The sequence below is a fragment of the Erpetoichthys calabaricus genome, chromosome 13 (genome assembly GCF_900747795.2).
Source record: "Erpetoichthys calabaricus chromosome 13, fErpCal1.3, whole genome shotgun sequence".
Classification (NCBI taxonomy): domain Eukaryota; kingdom Metazoa; phylum Chordata; class Cladistia; order Polypteriformes; family Polypteridae; genus Erpetoichthys; species Erpetoichthys calabaricus.
The window spans coordinates 130,454,376-130,477,039 of NC_041406.2; the positions used below are offsets into that span (position 1 = coordinate 130,454,376).

A 22,664-nucleotide genomic window follows, 5' to 3' on the forward strand; every position below is an offset into this window, starting at 1 on the left:
TTAACAGTGTCAAATGCTGCAAGTCAAGAAGGAGAAGAATAAATATTAAGTGAACGATAGTCTGCAGATCGGAGAAGATCATTAACTACACAGAGAAGAGCAGTCTCAGTGCTGTGTACGAAAACCAGACTGAAAAGGCTCATAGAATTTATTGTCTAGAAGAAAAGCATGGAGTTGTGTAGCAACCATACATTCCATCACCTTAGCCAAAAAAGGGAGATTAGAGATAGGCCTGTAACTGGAGAGAAAGGAAGGATCCAGGTCAGTTTTTTTAAGGATTGGTGTAACTGCAGTTACATAGCAGTTTTGAGGGTAGTAGGGACAGAACCTGAAAAGAAACATGCATTTACCAATGAGGCAATAGGAATACTGATTATGGATTAGCATGTCTTAAGCAGAAAAGTAGGGGCAGGATCAAGCAGACAGGAGGAGGAATCAGACTTAGTTAATAAGTTCAGAGATGGCAAGAGAGTCAACAGGCGAGAAACAAGTGAGTCTTGATGATGGACATGGCAGATCAGAATGAGTGAGTGATTGAGTTGTGGAGGGCAAACTGTGATAGATTTGATCAATTTTGGTATTAAAGAAATGTAAGAAAGCCTGACACTGTTTAGCTGTATTGGGGCATGCTAGAGGAGGGGGTTGGAGGAGTTTATTAACAGTCCTAAAAAGAATTCTAGCCTAGACTTAGCACCATTTATGAGAGAGGAATAATAGTTGGAGTGAGCAGTGTTAAGGGCATCCCTATATTTAAGTATGTGCTCAGTGTAAATCTGTGAATGAACTATGAGGCCTGTTTTCTTATAAAGCCGCTCAAGATGCCGGCTAGTGGCTTTCATAGCTCTGAACTCATCGGTGTACCAAGGACAGAAGCAGGTGGCTGGAACCTGCCTAGTCCTTAAGGGAGCAAAGTTATTTACAGGTGGGAAACACAGCTGTTATAAAGGGAAACCATGTTTTCAGGAGAGGGAAGACTATTCAGGCCAGAAAGATATGAAGACAGAAGGGAGGCATCAAACAAATCATATTAACAGACCTAATGTTGATGTAGGAGACAGACTTTTTCTTGACAGATGTAGTGGTAATAATGCTAAAGTTACATTCAATAAGCTTATGATCAGAAATACCAGAGAGTGAACCTAAGACAGAGACATTATTCAAGCCATTTGAACAAAGCAAATCAAGAATATGACCCTGAGTATGAGTGGGGAAATCCACATGCTGTGTCAAGTCAAAACATTCCAAAGTTGAGATGAATTCAGCAGTAAGATAGCAGTTGATATCAACATGAATATTAAAATCACCAAGTAAAATTACAGCAGGTCAAAGAGATGAGATCATAGTGAGAAGTTCATTAAATTCAGACAGAAAGTTCACCACAGATTTGGGAGGGCAATAAACTAACAGCAGTAGCACAGGAGGGGAGGAAACCAGTTTAACAGCAATCTATTCAAAAGATGCGACTTTATTGTCAAGGCAGATCTATAAACCACAGGTAGGCCACCTCCTTTTACTGTTAACCTGGGTTTAGATATGTGGCATTAGCCTGGGAGAGACAGCAAGATTAAATGTAAATAGTCACCAGGTTGTTGCCAAGTTTCTGTAAGAAGAAACATGTCCACTTGCTTCTGGGAGATGAGGTCATTAATCAGCGAGGTCTTGTTAGTGATGGAGTGAGCGTTCAAAAGTTTACTTCCTGAAGAGGACGAAGATGGCCCATGTTTATTCCTTGGACAGCCCTAGCATTACGCCAGTGAACACGGTGATATGTCAATATAGTTGGAATCGATGAGTCCGAGCCATTGATCCGTGAGGGGCCTCTTTTTGACTGGTGAATATAGCGAGGACGCCGAGTAATTCCAAGCGACTGGCAAAAACTATGTCAGGGCAACCAATCGTGGATGACAGTCAAGATTTTTAAGTTCATATGGAGAATATATGAGCTGCATTGCCAAAAATGTAGAAATGACAACACACAGCACAACTCCAAACCAGAGACAGAACAGTCTAAGAATATCTAGACACCGGTGGACACCGCCAAGAGTGAACAGAATGCCACAAAACACCGTGCTAACTCCAGCTACACATGTTTGCCAACCCAAATCTCACTGCATAACCAGCTAGATAAGGAAAAGCACAGCGGGCAGGCTGTACATTCTCAGTTCAGACTGGCAACTGTGCAAACGAAGCAAGAGTAGATTCATACTCACTGCGAAGGCAGTAACAGGAGAGAAGGAAGAGAGCTCACGTAGGACTGAAGCAGGTGTGATCTAGGCAATCGCCAGTGGCATTTGTAAGTTAAATTCTAAAAGCGCATTCAAATCAGAAGGCAACAGTGGAAAAGTCAGACGGGACAAAACAAAACAAATACAACGACACCGGAGAGAAGCGGCAGCCAAACACGCACAACGTACTCTCAACCGGAAGTGATGTGCATGATGTGAGGTATCTATAGAGGTATAGATACAAAATTTAATTGATTATATGACTCCATTAGAAGTTGATCCCTTGAATTTGTGATTTGTTTTTTTTTTTTTAAATGTTCACAATGTTTTGAACCAGGGCTGTGGAGTCGGTAGATAAATTGTTCGACTCCAACTCCTTAGTTTCCGGTAGTTATGACTCCGACTCCTCTGTATTTAATATGCTGATGTATTTTCCATGTTGATTGAAGGACGAAGACATACACGTCATTTAACCACAGAATTTCTGACTAGGAAGCTGACTCTCTACCGTATTGGCCAGTTAAACAAAAGACAAAAAAATGATAACAATAAGGTTTTATTTATTGTTTTTATCAAGTGGCTATAAAGTTGTAGCATGCATAAGAATCAGGAACAGGAAAGTTACTAGTTTAAAAAAATATAAACTACATTCTTTGGTAGTTGTAAAACAAAAATAAAAGCTGGAAAACCTAAAGGGCTGCCCTTTGTCACCGATTCTGTTCATATCTTTTATGGACAGAATTTCTAGGCGCAGCCAGGGTGTTGAGAGGGTCCAGTTTGGTGGGCTCAGGATTGGGTCACTGCTTTTTGCAGATGATGTTGTCCTGTTTGCTTCATCAGGCCGTGATCTTCAGCTCTCTCTGGATCGGTTCGCAGCCGAGTGTGAAGCGGCTGGGATGAGAATCAGCACCTCCAAATCCGAGACCATGGTCCTCAGCCGGAAAAGGGTGGAGTGCCCTCTCAGGGTTGGTAGCGAGATCCTGCCCCAAGTGGAGGAGTTCAAGTATCTCGGGGTCTTGTTCACGAGTGAGGGAAGAATGGAGCGTGAGATCGACAGGCGGATCGGTGCGGCATCCGCAGTAATGCGGGCATTGCATCGGTCTGTCGTGGTGAAAAAGGAGCTGAGCCGCAAGGCGAAGCTCTCAATTTACCAGTCGATCTATGTTCCTACCCTCACCTATGGTCATGAGCTATGGGTAGTGACCGAAAGAACGAGATCGCGAATACAAGCGGCTGAAATGAGTTTCCTCCGCAGGGTGTCTGGGCTTTCCCTTAAAGATAGGGTGAGAAGCTCAGTCATCCGGGAGGGGCTCAGAGTAGAGCCGCTGCTCCTCCGCATCGAGAGGAGTCAGATGAGGTGGCTCGGGCATCTGATCAGGATGCCTCCTGGACGACTCCCTGGTGAGGTGTTCCGGGCACGTCCAACCGGGAGGAGGCCCCGGGGAAGACCCAGGACACGCTGGAGGGACTATGTCTCTCGACTGGCCTGGGAACGCCTTGGGATTCTCCCGGAAGAGCTAGAAGAAGTGGCCGGGGAGAGGGAAGTCTGGGCATCTCTGCTCAAGCTGCTGCCCCCGCGACCCGACCTCGGATAAGCGGGAGACAATGGATGGATGGATGGATGGAAAACCTAAAACAGTTTATATGTTAAACTTGAAATACAGTTGTAGAGTAAAATAGCTGTTAAATGCAATCCAAAATTAACTCAATGCAGTGTTCTAAGAAACAGAATTGCTTCTGCCATGTGCTCTTTCATAGAAGCTCTTAAATCTGACTTGATTATTTTTAGAGCTGAAAGTAGTCTTTCAATACTAACTTGGGTGGGTGGCATTGCTGTTACAGTTCTAGCTGCGTCACTAATAATCTCTGGATCAACAAGGATGGCTTCTTCTACAGTCAGCTTCGATGAGCGATCATACTTTTCAACTTCTTTTCTTTAGGGAGACAATTTGAAGTCCCGCGAGAGACACTTTAACTTGCTCCTAGCTCTTAAAACAATGACAAGCGACAAGCAAGACATGCAGCTCGCCAGCAGCAGAAACCCAGTAGACGATCCAACCGCTTGTCCTTGCGTGCGTTCAGCCACCCTAACCCAGACTTCAAAATGATCGACGGGCAGCGCAACAGCAGCAGAAAGACAGCAGATGATCCGACAGCATCTCCTTAGCATGCATTCAACCGCCCCCCTTGACAACGTGAGCAGCGTTATACGTCCTGCGAGAAAGATTTAACCATGCCCGGGGCCGGAAGTAAAGGACAAGTATTGTTTTTACAATGTCACGTGAGACAAGGCAGTGAGACATCATTTAAAACAAGTCCACGGACATCTAACCTAGCAGTTGTTGGATTGCTGTTGGCAGGCATGCTTCATGTGCCCCCAGCTCTTAAAACAATGACAAGCGACAAACAAAACACACAGCTCGCCAGCAGCAGAAAGCCAGCAGATGGATCCGACCACTTCTCCTTAGCATGCATTCAGCCGCACCCCCTTCACAATGCGAGCAGCGTTGCGAGAAAGAGATGTAACATAAAATAAAGGACAAGTATTGTTTTTACAAAAGTTTTAAAGTAAAAGTGAAAATAATGCATATGTAACAATTCCCATGAAACTAACCATATCTTTAAATTGTATATCCAGTAAACCAAACCCTGGGGTTGGTTAGCGAAGCGAGCAGGCCCCCTTGTAATTCTTTAAAAAAAAAAACTCCTGCTGGAATCTCTTTATTTGGACATTTACTGGTCGTTTATCTTTCACACATAGGCAACGACGCTTTGCTTTTAAAACTTGCATTTTGTCCAAGAAGGAATCAAAGTCTAATTCTTCATTTGAAGAGGATGATCCTGAGTTACCAATGCTTATAGCTTCATCCAGTGGTGGTGTTTCAGGTAGTAGTACAGTGATCCCTCGCTATATCGCGCTTCGCCTTTCGCGGCTTCACTCTATCGCGGATTTTATATGTAAGCATATTTAAATATATATCGCGGATTTTTTGCTGGTTCGCGGATTTCTGAGGACAATGGGTCTTTTAATTTCTGGTACATGCTTCCTCAGTTGGTTTGCCCAGTTGATTTCATACAAGGGACGCTATTGGCAGATGGCTGAGAAGCTACCCAACTTACTTTCTCTCTCTCTCTCTCTCTCTCTCTCTCTCTTGCGCTGACGTAGGGGGGTGTGAGCAGGGGGGCTGTTCGCGCACCTAGACGATAGGGACACTCGTCTAAAAATGCTGAAAGATTATCTTCACGTTGCTACCTTCAGTGTGCAGCTGCTTCCTGAAGCGACATGCTGTACGGTGCTTCGCATACTTAAAAGCTCAAAGGGCACGTATTGATTTTTGACTTTGTTTTTCTCTGGCTCTCTCTCTCTCTCTCTCTCCCTGCTTCTGACGGAGGGGGTGTGAGCTGCTGCCTTCAACAGCTTTGTACCGGCGGTGCTTCGCATACTTAAAAGCCAAACAGCCCTATTGATTTTTGACTGCTTGCTTTGTTCTCTCTCTCTCTCTCTCTCTCTCTCTCTCTCTCTCTCTCTCTCTCTCTCCTGACGCGCACTCCTTTGAAGAGGAAGATATGTTTGCATTCTTTTAATTGTGAGACAGAACTGTCATCTCTGTCTTGTCATGGAGCACAGTTTAAACTTTTGAAAAAGAGACAAATGTTTGTTTGCAGTGTTTGAATAACGTTCCTGTCTCTCTACAACCTCCTGTGTTTCTGCGCAAATCTGTGACCCAAGCATGACAATATAAAAATAACCATATAAACATATGGTTTCTACTTCGCGGATTTTCTTATTTCGCGGGTGGCTCTGGAACGCAACCCCCGCGATGGAGGAGGGATTACTGTAATCCCTTCATGTGAACTACTACATCATAAAGTATCTTTTTTCCATTAGCAATCTGGTCACTGCTCAACAAAATTCGGCTCTTTGGATCAACATAAAAAGCAGCTAGCAAGATTTGATTATCCAGTAAAAGACTCTGTTTTCTTCATTGAAGATACGATGCCATCAAATATTAACCCTCCACTTTTGTTAAGGCAATCTTCCATTCCAAGAAAAATTTACCGGGTGTTAAATCTTCATATTGCAACCTCTTGGTGACAGTAAAGGGGTAAGAAAGTAGACTTTCCAGTTCTTTTACTTGTGGCCACTGGCTTTCAGCTAATAAAACATTTTCATTGTCCAGTTCTTCAAGAAAGTCTTTTAGTTCAAGCAAACAGTTTACCATCAATAAGTGCTTCCCCAGCGTGTTGTTTGATCCAGAATGGCTCCTTTTCCTGCACGTCTTTTCAAAATGGCATCTGTTTTAGGGGCCCTGGCTGCAATTTGCCAATTAGAGTAGCTGCATGACGATCTTTCAATCCATCTCTTATTGCAAGTTGCAGAGTATGAACAGCACAATGCATATGTTGAATAGTAATAAGCTTAGATGCTTCTTCAGCAATGTTATCTAAAATTTAACTATTCTGTTCGGTTTCACTTTCTCCAAAACTTGCAGAAGTGTCTTCCCCTAATTTCTGTTTGTCACCTTCTCCATCTACTTTATTCATTTTCTCAATTGTGCTTAACATATTAGAAGCATTATCTGTCACAATACAAAGAATCTGTTCCTTTTTAATTTCAAAATCTTCTAGAATAGGTGGTGTGCAAAGTTATGCTAAAGTTCAGCCCTGGGTGGGAGCATATGTGGAGAGTGCAGACAGAACACCTGAACAAACATCAGGCCATAGCACACACTTACCTACATCATTACACTTGTTTACACTCAAATGAACTTGTTAAACACATTATATCTGAAATAAAATTAAAGCACTTTTTGTAATGTACCATAATCCAGATTACAATATGTGAATGTCAGGTTGTATAATAGCTCATCTGAACTTCACACTAATAGTAACGCAACTATGCACTGGGCTTTATTCTTACATCAGAAAAGTACTTAATTATGACTTGTTTGTGAAATGGGACATTTGAACTTGCTGCATTTTCTTTCATTACAATTTTAATTTATTAGGAGTTGGAGTTGGTACATTTTTGCCAACTCCAACCCTGACTCCATGTACCCAAAATTGTCTCCGACTCCACAGCCATGTTTTGAACTGTATTCAAGTGTCTTATCTTACTTTGTTGGGCATATGGTTAAAACAAAAAACATAATAGCAAAAAAGAAACCCTCGAGTGTTCATCACATATATGTATTTACTTAATATCATTTGTTGCTTTACCTTTTTCTGAAATGACACAAAGTGCTACATTTGGCTTTTTTGTCTTTAAAAACTTTTTCTACATTGATAGTACAGAGAAACAAATGAACACATAGATTTTATGCATGTTATGGACTTTACTGTTAAATGTTGCATTATACTTAGAGAGTCATGTTTTCAAGGTTTTTTTACACTCTATTTTCACAGATCACAGATGTGTCTTTGCCTAACTACCTTATGGCTTCATCCGTTGGACTTCTTCCAACTCAACTGTTAAATTCCTATCTTGGGACTACTTTGAGAACAATGGAGGATGTAATTGCAGAGCAAAGCATCAGTGGTTATTTCATTTTTAGTTTCCAGGTATGTTAAATTAATTTCTTTACATTTATAATTTTCTAAATGCCTAATTTCAAAAGGAGGGAAATGCTTAAGGCAGCTAGTTTAACTTGTATCCTATACTATATTGCAAATTATAACCAAGGAGAGATTTTAAAGGTCATACAAATCTTACATTTTGACCCATTCGAATTTTCTAAACTTATATTTCAAATCACCTCTGAGCCATTTTTAAAATTATTAAATGTCAATAATTATTTGGAGAATATCGACTTTACTCTTCCAACCAGCATGACCAAGTTATTTAACTTTACTTTGTTTTTAAATTGCTTTAACCTGCTTAACACTAGAATTACCAGAGCCTACGAAAAAACTCGTAGATCCGGCCCACCTTAAATCGCTTCTTAAAACCCTTCTCACCTCTCCGCCAGCGTCTATTCCATCCCCCCAACGACTTAGAACGTAAACCAGCTTTTCCCAGCTAATGCCTTGATTGATTATCTGGGAGTGAAGTGGAGTTTTAGAGTAGAAATAATAATAACTCCATTTTGAGAAGTGTTCTTATTTTCACTATTTTAGAATAAAAAGATACATTTGATTTCAGTCTGTAACAGCCGGTGTAATTTATGATATTTGTAAAGGTTAGCTTTATTTTTTTTTTAAATTCACTTTTCATTGTCTCAGTCGCGTTCAGGATACTTCCCTACCGCCCCCCACCTGACACTGCTGTTTTCACATAAAGATGCTCTATAGTTCTGCAGTGTATCACGATACATACGACAACGTGTTTTTTTCCCCCCAATATTGCCAGTCCCCACGTGTTGCTGTATGCTGTTTCTTTTGTACTCCCGGACATGCAGAGGAAAGCATAGTAAAGAGCAGTAACTTCAGCGCTATATGCAATCATCAGACACTCCCCATCTGATACTGCTGTTTTCACATAAAGACGCGCTAAAGCTCTGCAGTGTACTTGTGACTGCATTGTCGTACCAATGCTTGCGAACTGAAGTGTCTGCATGCACTTTTCGTGGCATTATACGTGTATTTTTTGAGCATGCCCATGTAGCTCAAACACAGGAACATATGTTGATGTAAAAGTATAACAAAACAAGTGCACTTTTATTCAAGACTATAACCGAAGAAAAAAGAAAGCAAGTTACAGTAGGCGGTTGATATGACAGCTTGCGTGGTGCAATGCTAAGAACTGCTGATTTCCATTCTGTGCTATATAACTGTTAACATTTGAATCTGATGATTGCATATAGCGCTGTCTTATTCAGTGTGCGCAAGAACATGCAGGTGGCCAGTTGTTGCGTGCTACAACGCACATTTTAAAAAAAGAAAGAGACAAATATATGTGACGTTTTGAAGAAATCATTTTATGACGCGAATAGTACCAATCAGAAAACATCGTCGAAGTAATGCAATATTATTTGAAAACGAACAGCGTCAGATCGGGCGTGAAGTTATACTGGCGCTGTTTGAGTCAGATCAGAAGCTGAATAAGCAGAAAAAGCTCCTGTTCTGACTCTAAGTAAAAAAGCATGAATTAATCTATCTATCTATCTATCTATCTATCTATCTATCTATCTATCTATCTATCTATCTATCTATCTATCTATCTATCTATCTATCTATCTATCTATCTATCTATCTATCTATCTATCTAATCAACAGAAATAACCGCGATTGACATTTTAAAGATAACGATTTACAGTGCATACCAATTTATAAATTCAATGTCCGTTTGAGGAAAAAAAAACAAAGCACTTCCTTCACAGCTGAGAATCGAACTCACATCTCTATAGCACGACAGGGCTGTTGTGCCCCAAGTCAGCAAACCGTAGCGTTAAGCCACGGAAGCTGTTGTATCATCCTTGAACCTTTTGTGAAAATGTTTATTTGATGTTTGGACTTCAGGCTTCACAGATTCTATAGTTTATGCCTACATTTTGTAACATTTATTACTAAAATATGAAAAAGTTTCTGTTTTAGCAATGTGTTTACACAGATTACTGTAGAAACGGAACACACATGAAATGCATGTATTCCAAATAGCGATCTATTATTTTCATTCTAAAACTCCAGCAGTTCAGTCACTCCCAGATAATCAAACAAGCCATGAGCTGGGAAAACTTAGTGAACGTTCAGCGACGGTGGGGGGTGGAATAGCCGGCTGCTCGCTGCTCCTCTTAATCGGCACATTTAGAAGACAAAAGAGAGGTGAGAACAGTTTTAAGGTGGGCCGGATCTACGAGTTTTTTCGTAGACTCTGGTAATTCTAGTGTTAATACATATTGTGTACCTGTCTAAAAGGAAGAGTTTCTTTGGAAAATAGGTTATACGTTATTAAATCTGTAGAAAATAAATACACTTGTCAAAAGTAGATGGATCAAGCATTTTTTAAAAGAGTGCACGCATCACATCTTCTCAAATCACTTTTCCTGGTGAGGGTTGCAATAAATACACTCAATACATTCAAGAAACATACATTTAATAGACTCCATTTATAGTCACAACTGGAACTGAGGTTGACTTGTTGACATCAGGTATAATATAACAGTCCAATGTTTTTATGATATCAGCTCCTTACAGGACAAACTACACATGCACACACAGACTATTTCAAGTTGCGATTTAAATCGTCATTATAGGATTAATTCCCATGATAAACCATACAGTGAACAACAACATCATCATTTATTTCCATAGCACAGTTTCATTCACATGATTTAACCTGGTGCTTTGCAAAACGCCAAAAAAAAAAAAAAGTTTTAAGAAAAGAAAAACAAATTTAAAGTATGAATACTTAATGTATAAAACCTAATAGATATAAATCAGAAAGTTTAGGAGTTTTTTTTTTTTTTTTTTTTTTAAAGTAATGCTCCATAGTGCTACTCTGGCATATCTCTACTGGTAAACCACCTCACCACTTCTGTATTCTTAGCTCTTGGAATAATAAGCAAACTTTTATTAGAAGATCTAAGGTTACAAATTGCAATGTTGAGGCACTCTAAAATGTAAGGAGGAATAAGATATTTTAAAGCATTATACAGCGTTATTGGTATTTTAAAATCAATTCTAAAGGATACAGGTAACAAATATGATGCTAAATGATACTAAAACTGGTGAGATGTGTTCAAATTTTCTTCAATCAGAAGGAGCAGAGTGTCAGGGCCATCAGGCGCTTCTAGATTAATAAATATGTGTTTCATCTGTGTAATTGGCAGTTTACCTTATGATTCAAGATAATCTTGCCCATTTGTAGAATTAATTGTACATTAAAAATAACAGTGGGTCCAGAACAGATCCTGTAGTACAGCATCTATTATATAAAAAAAAAACTTTTGGAGAGACACTTCAGAAAGACACTTTCACGTCCCACAGATTTAAAGAGAGAGACATTTGAAGAGAGACACTGTCGCGTCCTGTGACACGAATAAGCGTAGAACAAAGAGCAGCTTAAAAAAAATGGTAAGTTAAAGATAACACGTCCACAACTTAAGGGTGGCAGAAAGAGCAGTGCGACGAAAAGAAACACAAAAGCAATGAAAAGAAAAGAATACAAATTCTCAACAGATATGACTAAGGCTGGCTTTCCTGATTATCGGCGAAGAGACAATCATCACAAACAACATACTTATCACGGAAAGAAAGATGGTAAAATCGTGATGCTCGATAATTCAGTGATTGTATCATATAACCCGTATTTGCTCAAAAGATTCAATTGTCATATTAATGTCAAGTATTGTGCATCGGTTATGAGTATTAAGTACATCTACAAGTACATTCATAAAGGGCACAATAGAGTACGCCTAACTTTATCAAAAGAACTGACTCAGGACAAAGTCCAACCATATTTAGATACTCGGTATGTCAGTGTAATGGAAAGCGGGTGGCATTTAATGGAATTGCCAATGCACAGTCGAAGTCATTCTCTTGAGTTATTACCGATTCATTTACCAAGTCAGAATATGATTTAGTTTAAAGAGGGCAAAGAAGCTTTACATGTAGCGAAAAATAAAAATACAAAATTATTGACTTATTCATAGATGGACCAGGCGGAACAGGAAAAACATTTTTGTATAAATGTTTAGTCCATTATTGGAAACACTTATGCAAAAACATTACATCGATAGCATGGACAGGTATAGCAGCAATTCTTCTTCCATATGGTAAAACAGCTCACAAAACATTTAGCCTACCTTTAATTATCACAGACGAAAATAATACATTGAAATGGAAAAAGAAAATGAAACAAGAAATGCAAAAGAACAAAATATTTGTTTGGGACGATGCATCAATGATCCCACAAACAGTATTAAATGTAATTGACAAAACGTTTAGGGACATTTTTAGATCCGAAGAAACGTTTGCAGGTAAAACCTTTATACTAGGAGGCAACTGTAAAGAATCAAAATTCAATGCGATCTTAAAGAAAAGTTGATTCCAAATATTGTTTTACTGAAATTTTAAAGTAAAAGTGAACATAATACATAAGCAACAATTACCAAGAAAAAAAGAATATATTTAAAAATGTATTTCGGGTTAACCAAAACTGAGAGTTGGTGAGCGAAGCCCCCTAGTATATAATATAATGGATCTGCAAAATACAATCACCAAAATTAAGAAAGAATTTTCTACCTGTTTAATGAGGCTGAAACCAATTTAAGACCCTGCTAGAGAGAGAGGTTCAACCATTGTCTAAGTTGATTTATAAAAATACTGTGGTTTGTGGTGTCAAATACAGGTCTCTGGTATAGGAGATCAAGAACAGATGCATGGCTTCTGTCCTCATTAACCCACAGGTCATTCACTACTTTAAAAAACTGATGTCAACTTAAGGAGAATAGAATTTTTATTCAAGTAGTTAATTGGTAAAAAAAAACCCTGCAATTCCTAGATATTTACAAAATAAGTTAAAAATAGGTCTGAAGTTGTCAAAGACAGAGTAGTCAATATTATTTTTCTTGAGCAGGGGTTTAACTACTGCAGTCCTTAGTGAATTTGGGAAGACCCCTGTATCTAATGAAGAGTCGACTAAGACAAGTATACTATCAATTAGCAGATCAGAACTTGTTTGAAAAAGCCTGTTGGGACTGAGTCAAGGACACAAATGGAAGGGTTTTAGTTCCTTAATTACTCTGTGAAGTTCAGGTAAACCATACTCAATGGAGAAAATTTAGTTCACTAAAAAAGCATGGATTAACTTTGGAGGAATGTGTTATATTACATCTAATATTGTTTATTTTGTGTTTTAAAAAGTTTCCCCAGACGTTTCCAATAGGATATGCTGTTGATTGAACTGGGTTTAGACATTTATAGTTGAAAATAAAACTCTTGGATTTCAAGCATTATCATCAGTATTTTCTAGTTTTTAGATACTTTTCAGGTTTTTATTTTTTAATTAGTATTGACTTTTTACCATTTTTGAGTTTTTCATTTTATTTACTTTTTCATTTAATTTTTATTTAGTTTTAATTTTTCAGCATTTTTTTTTGCCACATTTTATTCATTTTTTCTTCCGCATGGACAATGTTCTGTTCTGTCAAATTATATATCATTCATATTGTACCTGTCAAATACATACATACATACTGTAAGAGCCATTTTCCTTGTTCTATAAGATTCATGAATATTTCTTAGATGACAATGCATAAATAATGGGAGGTTCCTATAACCCCCGTAAACAGAATCGTATTGGTATATTCTTACCATTTCTAACAGCTTGGAGTAAACATTATTCTTCAGTTAGTCAGTGACAGCCTTGCCTTGTATAAGGTGTTGAGGCATACGGTTTTTAACCGTGATCGCATGTCACCGTGCCTGGGCACTTGCCTATGTGCCAACTGGCTTACGAGCCTTTTGAGTGTGTGAAGTAAATATGCACTTAACAGCACTTAATTTATGTGTTGTACCGTACATAAAGCGCACAGAAGAAGAAGCTAAGAACCTTTAAGAAGAGAAAAAGAAACGTGACCGCACGTAACAGTGCTCGATAGCCTACGGGCTCTTTGAATGTGAGAAATAACAAGTAAAGAAAACTTGTTTACTTAAGTACCGCACCGTACGCTATGGTGTACAGAAGAAGAAATTAAGAACCTTTTAGTATAGAAATAACTAAAATCTTTCAAGAAAAGCTAAGTTTAAAGAAGATATATTTTCCCCCTTTTTTGCCTATTATTCTACGTGTGTAACTATTTTTTTTTTTTATTCTTGTGTGGATTATTTGCTTTTAACTTTCACTAAATATCTTTAAAACGAACTCTTGGACTCTGAGAATTCTTTTGACACGCGTCTTACCCGTGCCTGATGACACCTTATATTTTCTCCTGATAATATGACAGGTCAAGGCTTCCAGTATATTGAAAAAAAATTAAGAATCACATAAGTGTGCTGTGATGTCATTTGTTTAATCAAAAAGTAATTTAATTTCAAGCATGCTTTTGTTTTTATTTTTGAGAATCCCTTTGTGAGCATTAAGACGATGTACACATGTACTCTTATTCTGTTTTTATTTTTGATATTTCCTGATGATGTCTATGTGTCTTCTACTCATTTTGAAACTAAGACTCTCACCTGAGCTATGCATGGCTGAAAAGTAAACGGACCAAATAAAGTTGCTTCATTTAAAGATGCAAACTCCATTCTTGTGTGACCTATTAAAATTGTAGTGCACAATTAAATCAAAAAGTGCTAGTGCTCTCCATTCAGGAGCTGTATTTTAATCTTAGTAGTGTTAGAATCAGAAAGTTCATTGCACACAGATCCATCATTGCAAGTTTATTTCAATATAAACCACATTTGGTACATTACTGTTGTGGAAATGAACCCCGAGTGGCATAGCATACTTCAGAATTAAGAATGCTGATGAGCTCAAAACATGGCCTAGTAACGTAATAATCCCTTGTTAATAACTTTGCAGTATTGCGGCATTCCGAGTATATTAAGTTTGCTATTGATGGAGCATGTAACACAGAGATTCATCATGATAATGTGACAGGATCATGCTCTGCGACACAGCATGACTCATGTTGAAGCATCAGTACTAATACCCTGATTTAAACTAAATTCATATGTGTAATGTTGACACAGTTGATAACATCAATTGCATGTTATGCATCTGCTTAATCCATTACTTAAGTGGTACAGCCAGCAAGCGTTATCTGTATGAAATCCTTATTTTTCAGACATGCATGACCATGCACCATGCTAATGAATTCGAATCAAATGACTCTCTTGATCATCACTTACTTATTGAATACATTTAATTGCTGCTTCATTACCCATGTCCGATTTTTCAATCTTATACCTCACTCCTCCCTTTCTCTTATATCCTACTTCCTCTTTTTTTACATATTAGGATAAGGTTTAAAATACTAGGGTAGCTGAACAAATTTTATGCCTGCACTGAATTCATTTATGGGTCTTTGATTTGATGAAATCATGTAAGTTTTGTAAATTTCATTACCAAAACTTCACTATCAAAAAGGTTAACAAACTGACACACTTTTGTATCTGTGTAAACTCTAATTTTTTTTATTCTTTGAGCAAGCATGATACCATGGTGTACCAAAAATCACTTAATTTTCAAGTGACTTTGCACACCAATCTTGTGCTCTTGTGACCACGCTTGCTTCCTTGCCTACTTTAGATCCCATATTGTAGAGATTACTGAACAAAGTAGTAAATCCTTTTGTTGGCTAGAACAGCAAACAAATTTTATTTTGAAGAACATGACAAAAAGTAAAACGAACAGAACTAAGGCTGATAACAATAAAGAACTGGTCTTTAAAAAGGAGGGTGTTATCTTCATAGTATATCTTCACAACAAGGGCCCTCAGTTATTGGAATTGGCTTTATTTCAGAATATCCCACTTTATCCAAGAAATAATACTTTGCAAATTCTGTTGCATTGTGGTGGATTAAGGTGGAACCACTACTAGTCCTTTTAAACACCTGAAAATCATTCATGTGCGTTAATATGAACAAGATATTAAGCATGACAGCCAGTGCAGTATTGGCTCAGCTCAAAACATCAGAGGGCAACCTTCAAACAGCAGTCAATCCAAGTATAATTTTCAGCTGGCATTCCATACGATAGAAAGAGCAAACATTGGAGGGACATAACATGCAAGCACTTAGTGATTCAGACTATACACAAAGTAGGCTTCAGAAAGTTGATTTAAAACTTGGACCCAAGATATGAGACAGCGAGCTGTAAATGCTTTAGAAAAATTCATAATCCTGAACTCTGTACAGAATGATGCGTCAGGGTTATTAACGAAATATGTAACACTGTATTCTTTTCCTCAACAACTGACATAATTGTCAAGCTGGACTTCTAGCCATACTGTACATACAGTAAGTTTCACTATTCACTATATTGACTACAACTAAAACTGAAGAACCTGCCTTCAGAATTCTTATTTCCCGCACTGGGGAAATAATTGCAAGAGTTATTTGTGTAACTGCTGACAATAGAACTAACGTGATCCAGCTGAACAGATGGAGTCTGGGCTGTTTCGGATTCAGGCTACACATTGCTGTTGGTAAATTTCAATGGCTAAAACACAACGCTTGTTAGAAACATAACCCAATATTCCTCACAGCAGTGATTTCAATAAAAGCATACAAAATTTTTGTGTACTAGCCTAACATCCAAATAGGAACTGGTTTGAACTGGTTTATTTATGAATAAAAAAATTAAAGCATGGTTTTACTGTGCTTATGTTCTATATTTGTCATTTAAAAATAAGAGTTATTTTGTAAGCAATCCAGCCTTAAAAATAAACTAGTTATTTTCAAAACCTAATAGCTGTACAGTATGTAAAAAATATTGTTTATGAATAATGTGTTAATGCTGCTTGTTACAGTAAGTTCATTATTTTAAACATTTTGATAACTCTTGTCACAATTTCACCCTTTAAAAGGATATTCAGCACTGGATAAAATGTATTAACATGCCACAGGGCAGTCCTGAAGCTAGATTCTGTTAATAGGATGGCATGTCTAGCAAAAAACGTGCAAAGAACATACTGGTGAATTTTGAGTGATAAAAAAAAAAACTTCTGGAGCACAACATGAGAAATAAGAAGCTCCACTTTTCAGTAAGAAATAATTAACACTCCTGCAGTCATTATAATTAAAAACTCTATTTTTTGTAATTAAGAAAAAGTGTAGCTGTAATTGTTTAAACTTTTATAACATCCTAAGTATTTATTTTCAGCTTGCTTTTTTATTTGGTTAATTTATGATTCATGTTTATATTAGGTTTATCACAAAAGTGTTTATATAACAAAGAAAGAAAATATTTTCAGCTGCAAACAGTGAATCGACATGTTATTTCTTTAATTTTATTATCTTTGAATTAGAGGTTGTGGAACATGACCCGGACACAGACAGGCAGACACGTTTGAATCACCCCACACACGTTTATTAAAGTGCTCCATTATTTACAAAAGTGCCACAGTCCCCAAAAGTCCCCAAATTCCTGGCCAGCACACACAATGCCTTCTCTTCAGGCCGCCTCCTTGCCTCCTCTAGAGACCTCGTCCTTCTTCCACCCGAGTCTAGTCCAACGTATGAAGGGAGGCAGCCCCTTTTATATGAACCTGGATGTGCTCCAGGTGCTTCCTGGCAATCTTCCACCAGCACTCCCCATGTGTGGTGGAAGTTCCAGCTGCGTACCTGAAAGCACACCGGGTGTCCCTACTTCTCTTCCCCCCAGCACTTCCAGGTGTGGCGGAAGTGCTGAGGTCCGTGGCTCCCAAGGCATCGGGGCGCCCCCTGGCGGTGACCACAGGCCCCTACAGGGTTGAGCTTCAAAGCTCTGCACCCATGGTCCCCATAGCAACCAGGGTGGTCACCCCCACGTGGTCTGAGGAGAGTGTAAGCCCTCTTCCGGTCCACCAGGGCATCCCGGCCGGGTGGCCCCCCCCAGCCACCTGTGACAAGGTATATTCATTTATTTATTTTTGATATTGCAATGCGGTATTGTCAGGATTGTGAAAAATATTGTGATCTCAGTTTGACGAAACAGTGCCCACCCTTAGTGACTGACGGCTAATAATAGCCAATGAAAACTAAAGAATAAGTCATCGGCGAGTGATGAGGCTTTGGTATCTGCTCTCATTTCTAGAAGGGAAAGCTGACTGAAAGCTGAAATGACCAATGAAATCAACAGATTCTGACGCCAGCAATGAGGGGTACTTGCACATGCAGAGAAATCAATGCTGCCCTCTCTAAGCGAACAACTGCGTGGCTTTAAATATAAAGGCAACTGCGTGCTTGCATGTTCATTATGCACAAAGACTATTGTGGTGAAAATTAAAATTACAAAAACTAGTGTCATTTTCAATTTTATTTTCTCATTTTCATTTAATTCCAGTTTTTAGGCTTTTTTTCTTTTACTTTTAGTTAATGAAATGATTATTAACGACAGGTTTCATTTTAGGTTCCATTAAGAGGAAAAAATGTTAGAAAAATATGATTGCCTTTGACTGCTTTGTTGTATTCAGTTATATGTGTCTTGCATATTTCATAATGGGCTGTTAATTTAGTTTTTCTTCATTTATGCTAAGCTTTATGGCATTTTGAGATCAGTGCTGGAGGAATTCTTAACTTTTTTCAGGGACTACTATGTCCACTTCTGCTCTTGCATTAGCATTAAAATATTCTATCTCACTGGTAACATTGCTGGCTATGTTAAAACAAGCATTAAATTATTGATTCAGATTTTTCAGAATATTAGTAAACCTAGAGGCTGCTGTAGCATCAAAATAACATTTTTAACAGTACACTACCATTTACTTCTAGTAACCAATGTTTCTATGTCAAGTAAAATGTAGAACTGGAAATTAATTTACCAACTGACCTACCTCAGGCCAATTTTTAATCCTTTTGAAATTAGTAAATCCAGGGTGTTAAAGGGTGTTTCCTCCCTTATGTGTAGGCTGGCTTATGTGCTAGCTAAGATCAAAAAGAATGCAGAAAGTTAACAAATGCTTTGGTGACACATTGGTTATGAATATGAAAATTGAAATCACCTATAATTACGAACCTGACATAATTAGTTATTGTGGATACTGTGTCTGAGAACTCTTCAATAAAAATGCATTATATTTTGGAGGTCTATAAATGTTCAATATGATAGACCAAGACACTCTTTGAAAAATTACAGCAAGATACTTGAAAGATGTGGCAGTAGCAAACCTGGTACCTTTGCAGTTTAATTGGTTTAAGAAAAAATGTGCTAATCCACTACCTATCTTATACAGGCAAGCAGAGTGAGAGAGGTCGGAAGCGTGCGCTGATAGCGTGTTGCTGCACCCAATACACAACGAACCCACCTGGAGCCCGAGTGCAGCAGGTGACACTTCATCACCACACTGTGAAACAGTGTGAGGTTTTTTTATGGTGGCTGGAGTGCCAATCCTGCCACCAACCTCTCAAGTTTTCGTAGAAAGTTGGAGGACCTGCTTGCAGGGCTGGATGCAGATTAACGTCATACCCAGGACGAAACAATTGCAGGTTAATGGCCTTGCTCAAGGGCCCAGTGGACTAGAGTCACTAATGCTGTTTTAGGGGATTCGAACCAGCAACCTTCAGATTGCTGGTGCAGATCCCTAGCTTCAGAGCCACCACTCCGCCCAAGGCAAACAGCATGAACAAAATCATAATTTCAGTGTGCTACATCAATTAGCAGTGCAGTGCCATCGCTGATGAACCATGTTTCATTCAATATTAGAAATTCTATTTTCCTAGCAGTGATAATACACTAATATTTAGTTAAACTACATTTAGGGGCTTGGAAGAGCATTGCTGTTTAGGAAAGTTAGGGCAGCTTGAGATGGCAATTAGGTTATTCACATTTGGACTGGTTTGTCCATACCTTTTTAGTTAAACATATTAGCACTATATTAACAGATTATAAATGCACATACAGTATGTAGGTGAACTCACTGAAAAGTTTTCATATGATAACATGTATTTAAATTTAACTTTAGGCTTAAAGCTACATAGTCATAAATGTCAAATTAGCTTTTAGACATAGTAGGAGAGGACCCTGATGCTGAATCTGTTTCAGTACAGGCCATATCATCTGAAGAAACATAGTCTCCCCCAAAAAAAGATAAGCTGATGTTTTGCCTCCTGCTGGAGGTTCTAACCTAGAAACATCTTACACAAGGACACCACATAAACCCAGTGATTTTGCAGTCCTACTTTTCTATACTGCAGTAACACCTTTAGTACATAGTAAAGCAGTCTTTGCAAATCCATCCTCCCACTATGAAACCTTCCTAATCTAGTTCAGGTTTACAGGGTCTAGAGCCTATCCAGGTAATGATGAATTTTGTGTTTTCAAATTGAAAAACAAATAAATAAATATGTAAAGCCATGTGACTGGATACAAGTACATTATCTGATTTAATGTGAGAACTGAAAAGGAAAATGGTAGCATTAAAACAAATAATGTATTTATTTTTTGATTTGCAAAATTAAAAATAAAAAAAAGCTAAGTTAAGCATCATGATTTGTAATTATGTGAATTTCCTGTATTCAAAGGAAGGCTATGAAAGATTAAACTTCTGTTTTCTGTGCTGTTTGAAATGTAGGGAATATCTCAGAAAACTATTATTATCTTATGTTTTTGATGGCACTTTTGCTATCTGCCTTTTTGTGGTATATTCATGTCACAAAATTATGAATACTATAACTATATTGTATACTATATTATAAATACTATGACTTGACATTATTGTGTCTTTACCTTAAAATAATTGTGGATTGTTTTTGTCTGATCCGTTGGGAATACTACAAATACCAGACTATGATGATTTAATCACTGTGTTGATGGTCTGCTCTTACCTAGGAGGAGATTCAAAGAAGCATCTGTAGCAATAACAGGAGAGTACTGCAAGGACTGTGACAGAAAGAGACACATGACCTCAGATTCAGAGCAGTTAATGGCAGGATACTATAGTTTGCTAAATTCTGTACCCTTTAAAATACATCTGATTTGTGATTCAGTAGCTAATCAGAGTTAAGTTTTTATAACACATTTTTTTTTTAGCACATATTTTCCTGTTAAGCAATTGTATTGTATAAAGCTACTTTTTAGGCAGCTTTGATAGAAAAAAAATGAAAAAGAGTGCAAGTACTGCTAAAATATTTACAATTAAAGAAATGAAGATTGACATCCATATATAGAAAAAGGAATCTATTACTAGGGTTTTGCTTTTAAACCATTAGTCACAAAGTCAAAAAGGAATTAAAAAAATAAAGTATGATAACATACAAGCAAATACATTTATTAATTGCACCAAATATACTTAATATTAGTTGGTTTCGGTTAAAAAAAAAAAGCACACAAACAATTTAACTACAGTAATCTAATCCTGATATCCAACTGAAAACTGCTTTTAAAATTACTTAGACTGCTGTATACAGTAATGGGTCATCTCCCTATTGATATTTTTCCACTAATAATAGTTACTAGTATTGTTATTACCATTCAACCATCCACTTATTTTCTAAACCTGGTTAATACTTTTACTAGTGTCACAGGGACCTGGATATGCTGGTGCAAAGTAATAACCAGCACTGCATCTGATTTCAGTGTTGTGAATCTCCCACTCATATCCATGGAATGCAAAAGAGAGAGAAGTTACATATATATTACTTTAATTTAATAAATATAATACAGTTTATTCTTAATACAGTCATTTTATAAAATCAGCATATGCCTGTATATATGGATACAGAACAGTAAAGGAACAACACAAAACCTAAATATAAAGTAAAGGTAATTTCTCTCTCTCACTGTCAGATGTGGTTCTCAAATGAAAATACACGTTTGTGCTGAATACCGGCAAAATTCCACAATGGGAAGGCTGTGCCCTCAGGGTTTCTTCTTAAAACACAACCCCCTAACCCAGGGGTCCCCAACCCCCGGTCCGCGGCCCACTACCGGGCCGCGAGAGAACTGCCGGCAACGGAGACTCACTCAGACTTTTCAGAACGCTTGGCGGGCGGGGCTTTGCAGCGGTGCAGAGAGAGGAGAGAGACCGAGGTGAGAGAGTATTACAACAATGTATTTTTATGGTCCTGACAGTTTCCCCATATGACACGAGTCTATAGAAATCGCGTTACTACGAAGTACATTCAGCAGATACTTTCATTACAACGAAGTGACTTTGAAATGCTTGAATGAATCATCCACAGGGCAGTTAGATCTGTGGTCACAGCTCAGTTGTGCACGTTTGCACAAAGATTCCCAAACAGAAACATTGTGAAAAAAATTCTCTTTCTTCGAACTTTCCTCGTAGTTTTTTTTTTTTTTTGTTGCTGTTTTTGTTTTCTGTGGTTTTCTGTGATATCTTTTGCTTATTGCTCGTCAACATTTGAAAAACATCCATTGGAATTTAACTCATTGTCACCCTCCTATAGAAACGGCAGACATGAAAAAAAGATAGCAGTGTTAATGTTTGTGATGTGCAATCTGTTGGAATGACAAATGCAAAGCATATGTCTTTGTTATATGCAAAAAAAGAAGAAAAATCTCGGTTTGCAAATGTATGCAAACTGCTTAATAATAATAGAAATGTAATGTAAATTGTGTACAAAACTGCAAACCCCCAAACCATACACCCCCCACGCACTGGTCCGTGGAAAAATTTGCATCTAATAAAGTGGTCCTTGCTGTCAATAAGGTTGGGGACCACTGCCCTAACCCACCCCCCCCAAATTCATCCAGTTGCTGAAGTTTAAACCACCAGTGTAGCTTTGTTTGGTGCAGCTTTTAGCTTGCTTGGCAGTAGTGTGACACATGTTCAAACAATTCCACAATACAAATATGTTTTAAACACTTTAGTAAAACTCAAAGCAAAATAATTCACA

General features: G+C 37.9%; 1 protein-coding gene across 1 annotated transcript in view; it reads left to right on the top strand.

Annotated features, from left to right (window-relative positions):
• tmem64 (transmembrane protein 64) overlaps window positions 1-22,664 on the top strand; it is a 91,765-nt gene that overhangs the window by 62,763 nt on the left and 6,338 nt on the right. Inside the window, exon 2 of the mRNA XM_028817778.2 lies at window positions 7,632-7,787. Within this exon, the coding sequence (XP_028673611.2) occupies window positions 7,632-7,787 (156 nt within the window). The remainder of the gene's footprint in view (window positions 1-7,631; window positions 7,788-22,664) is intronic.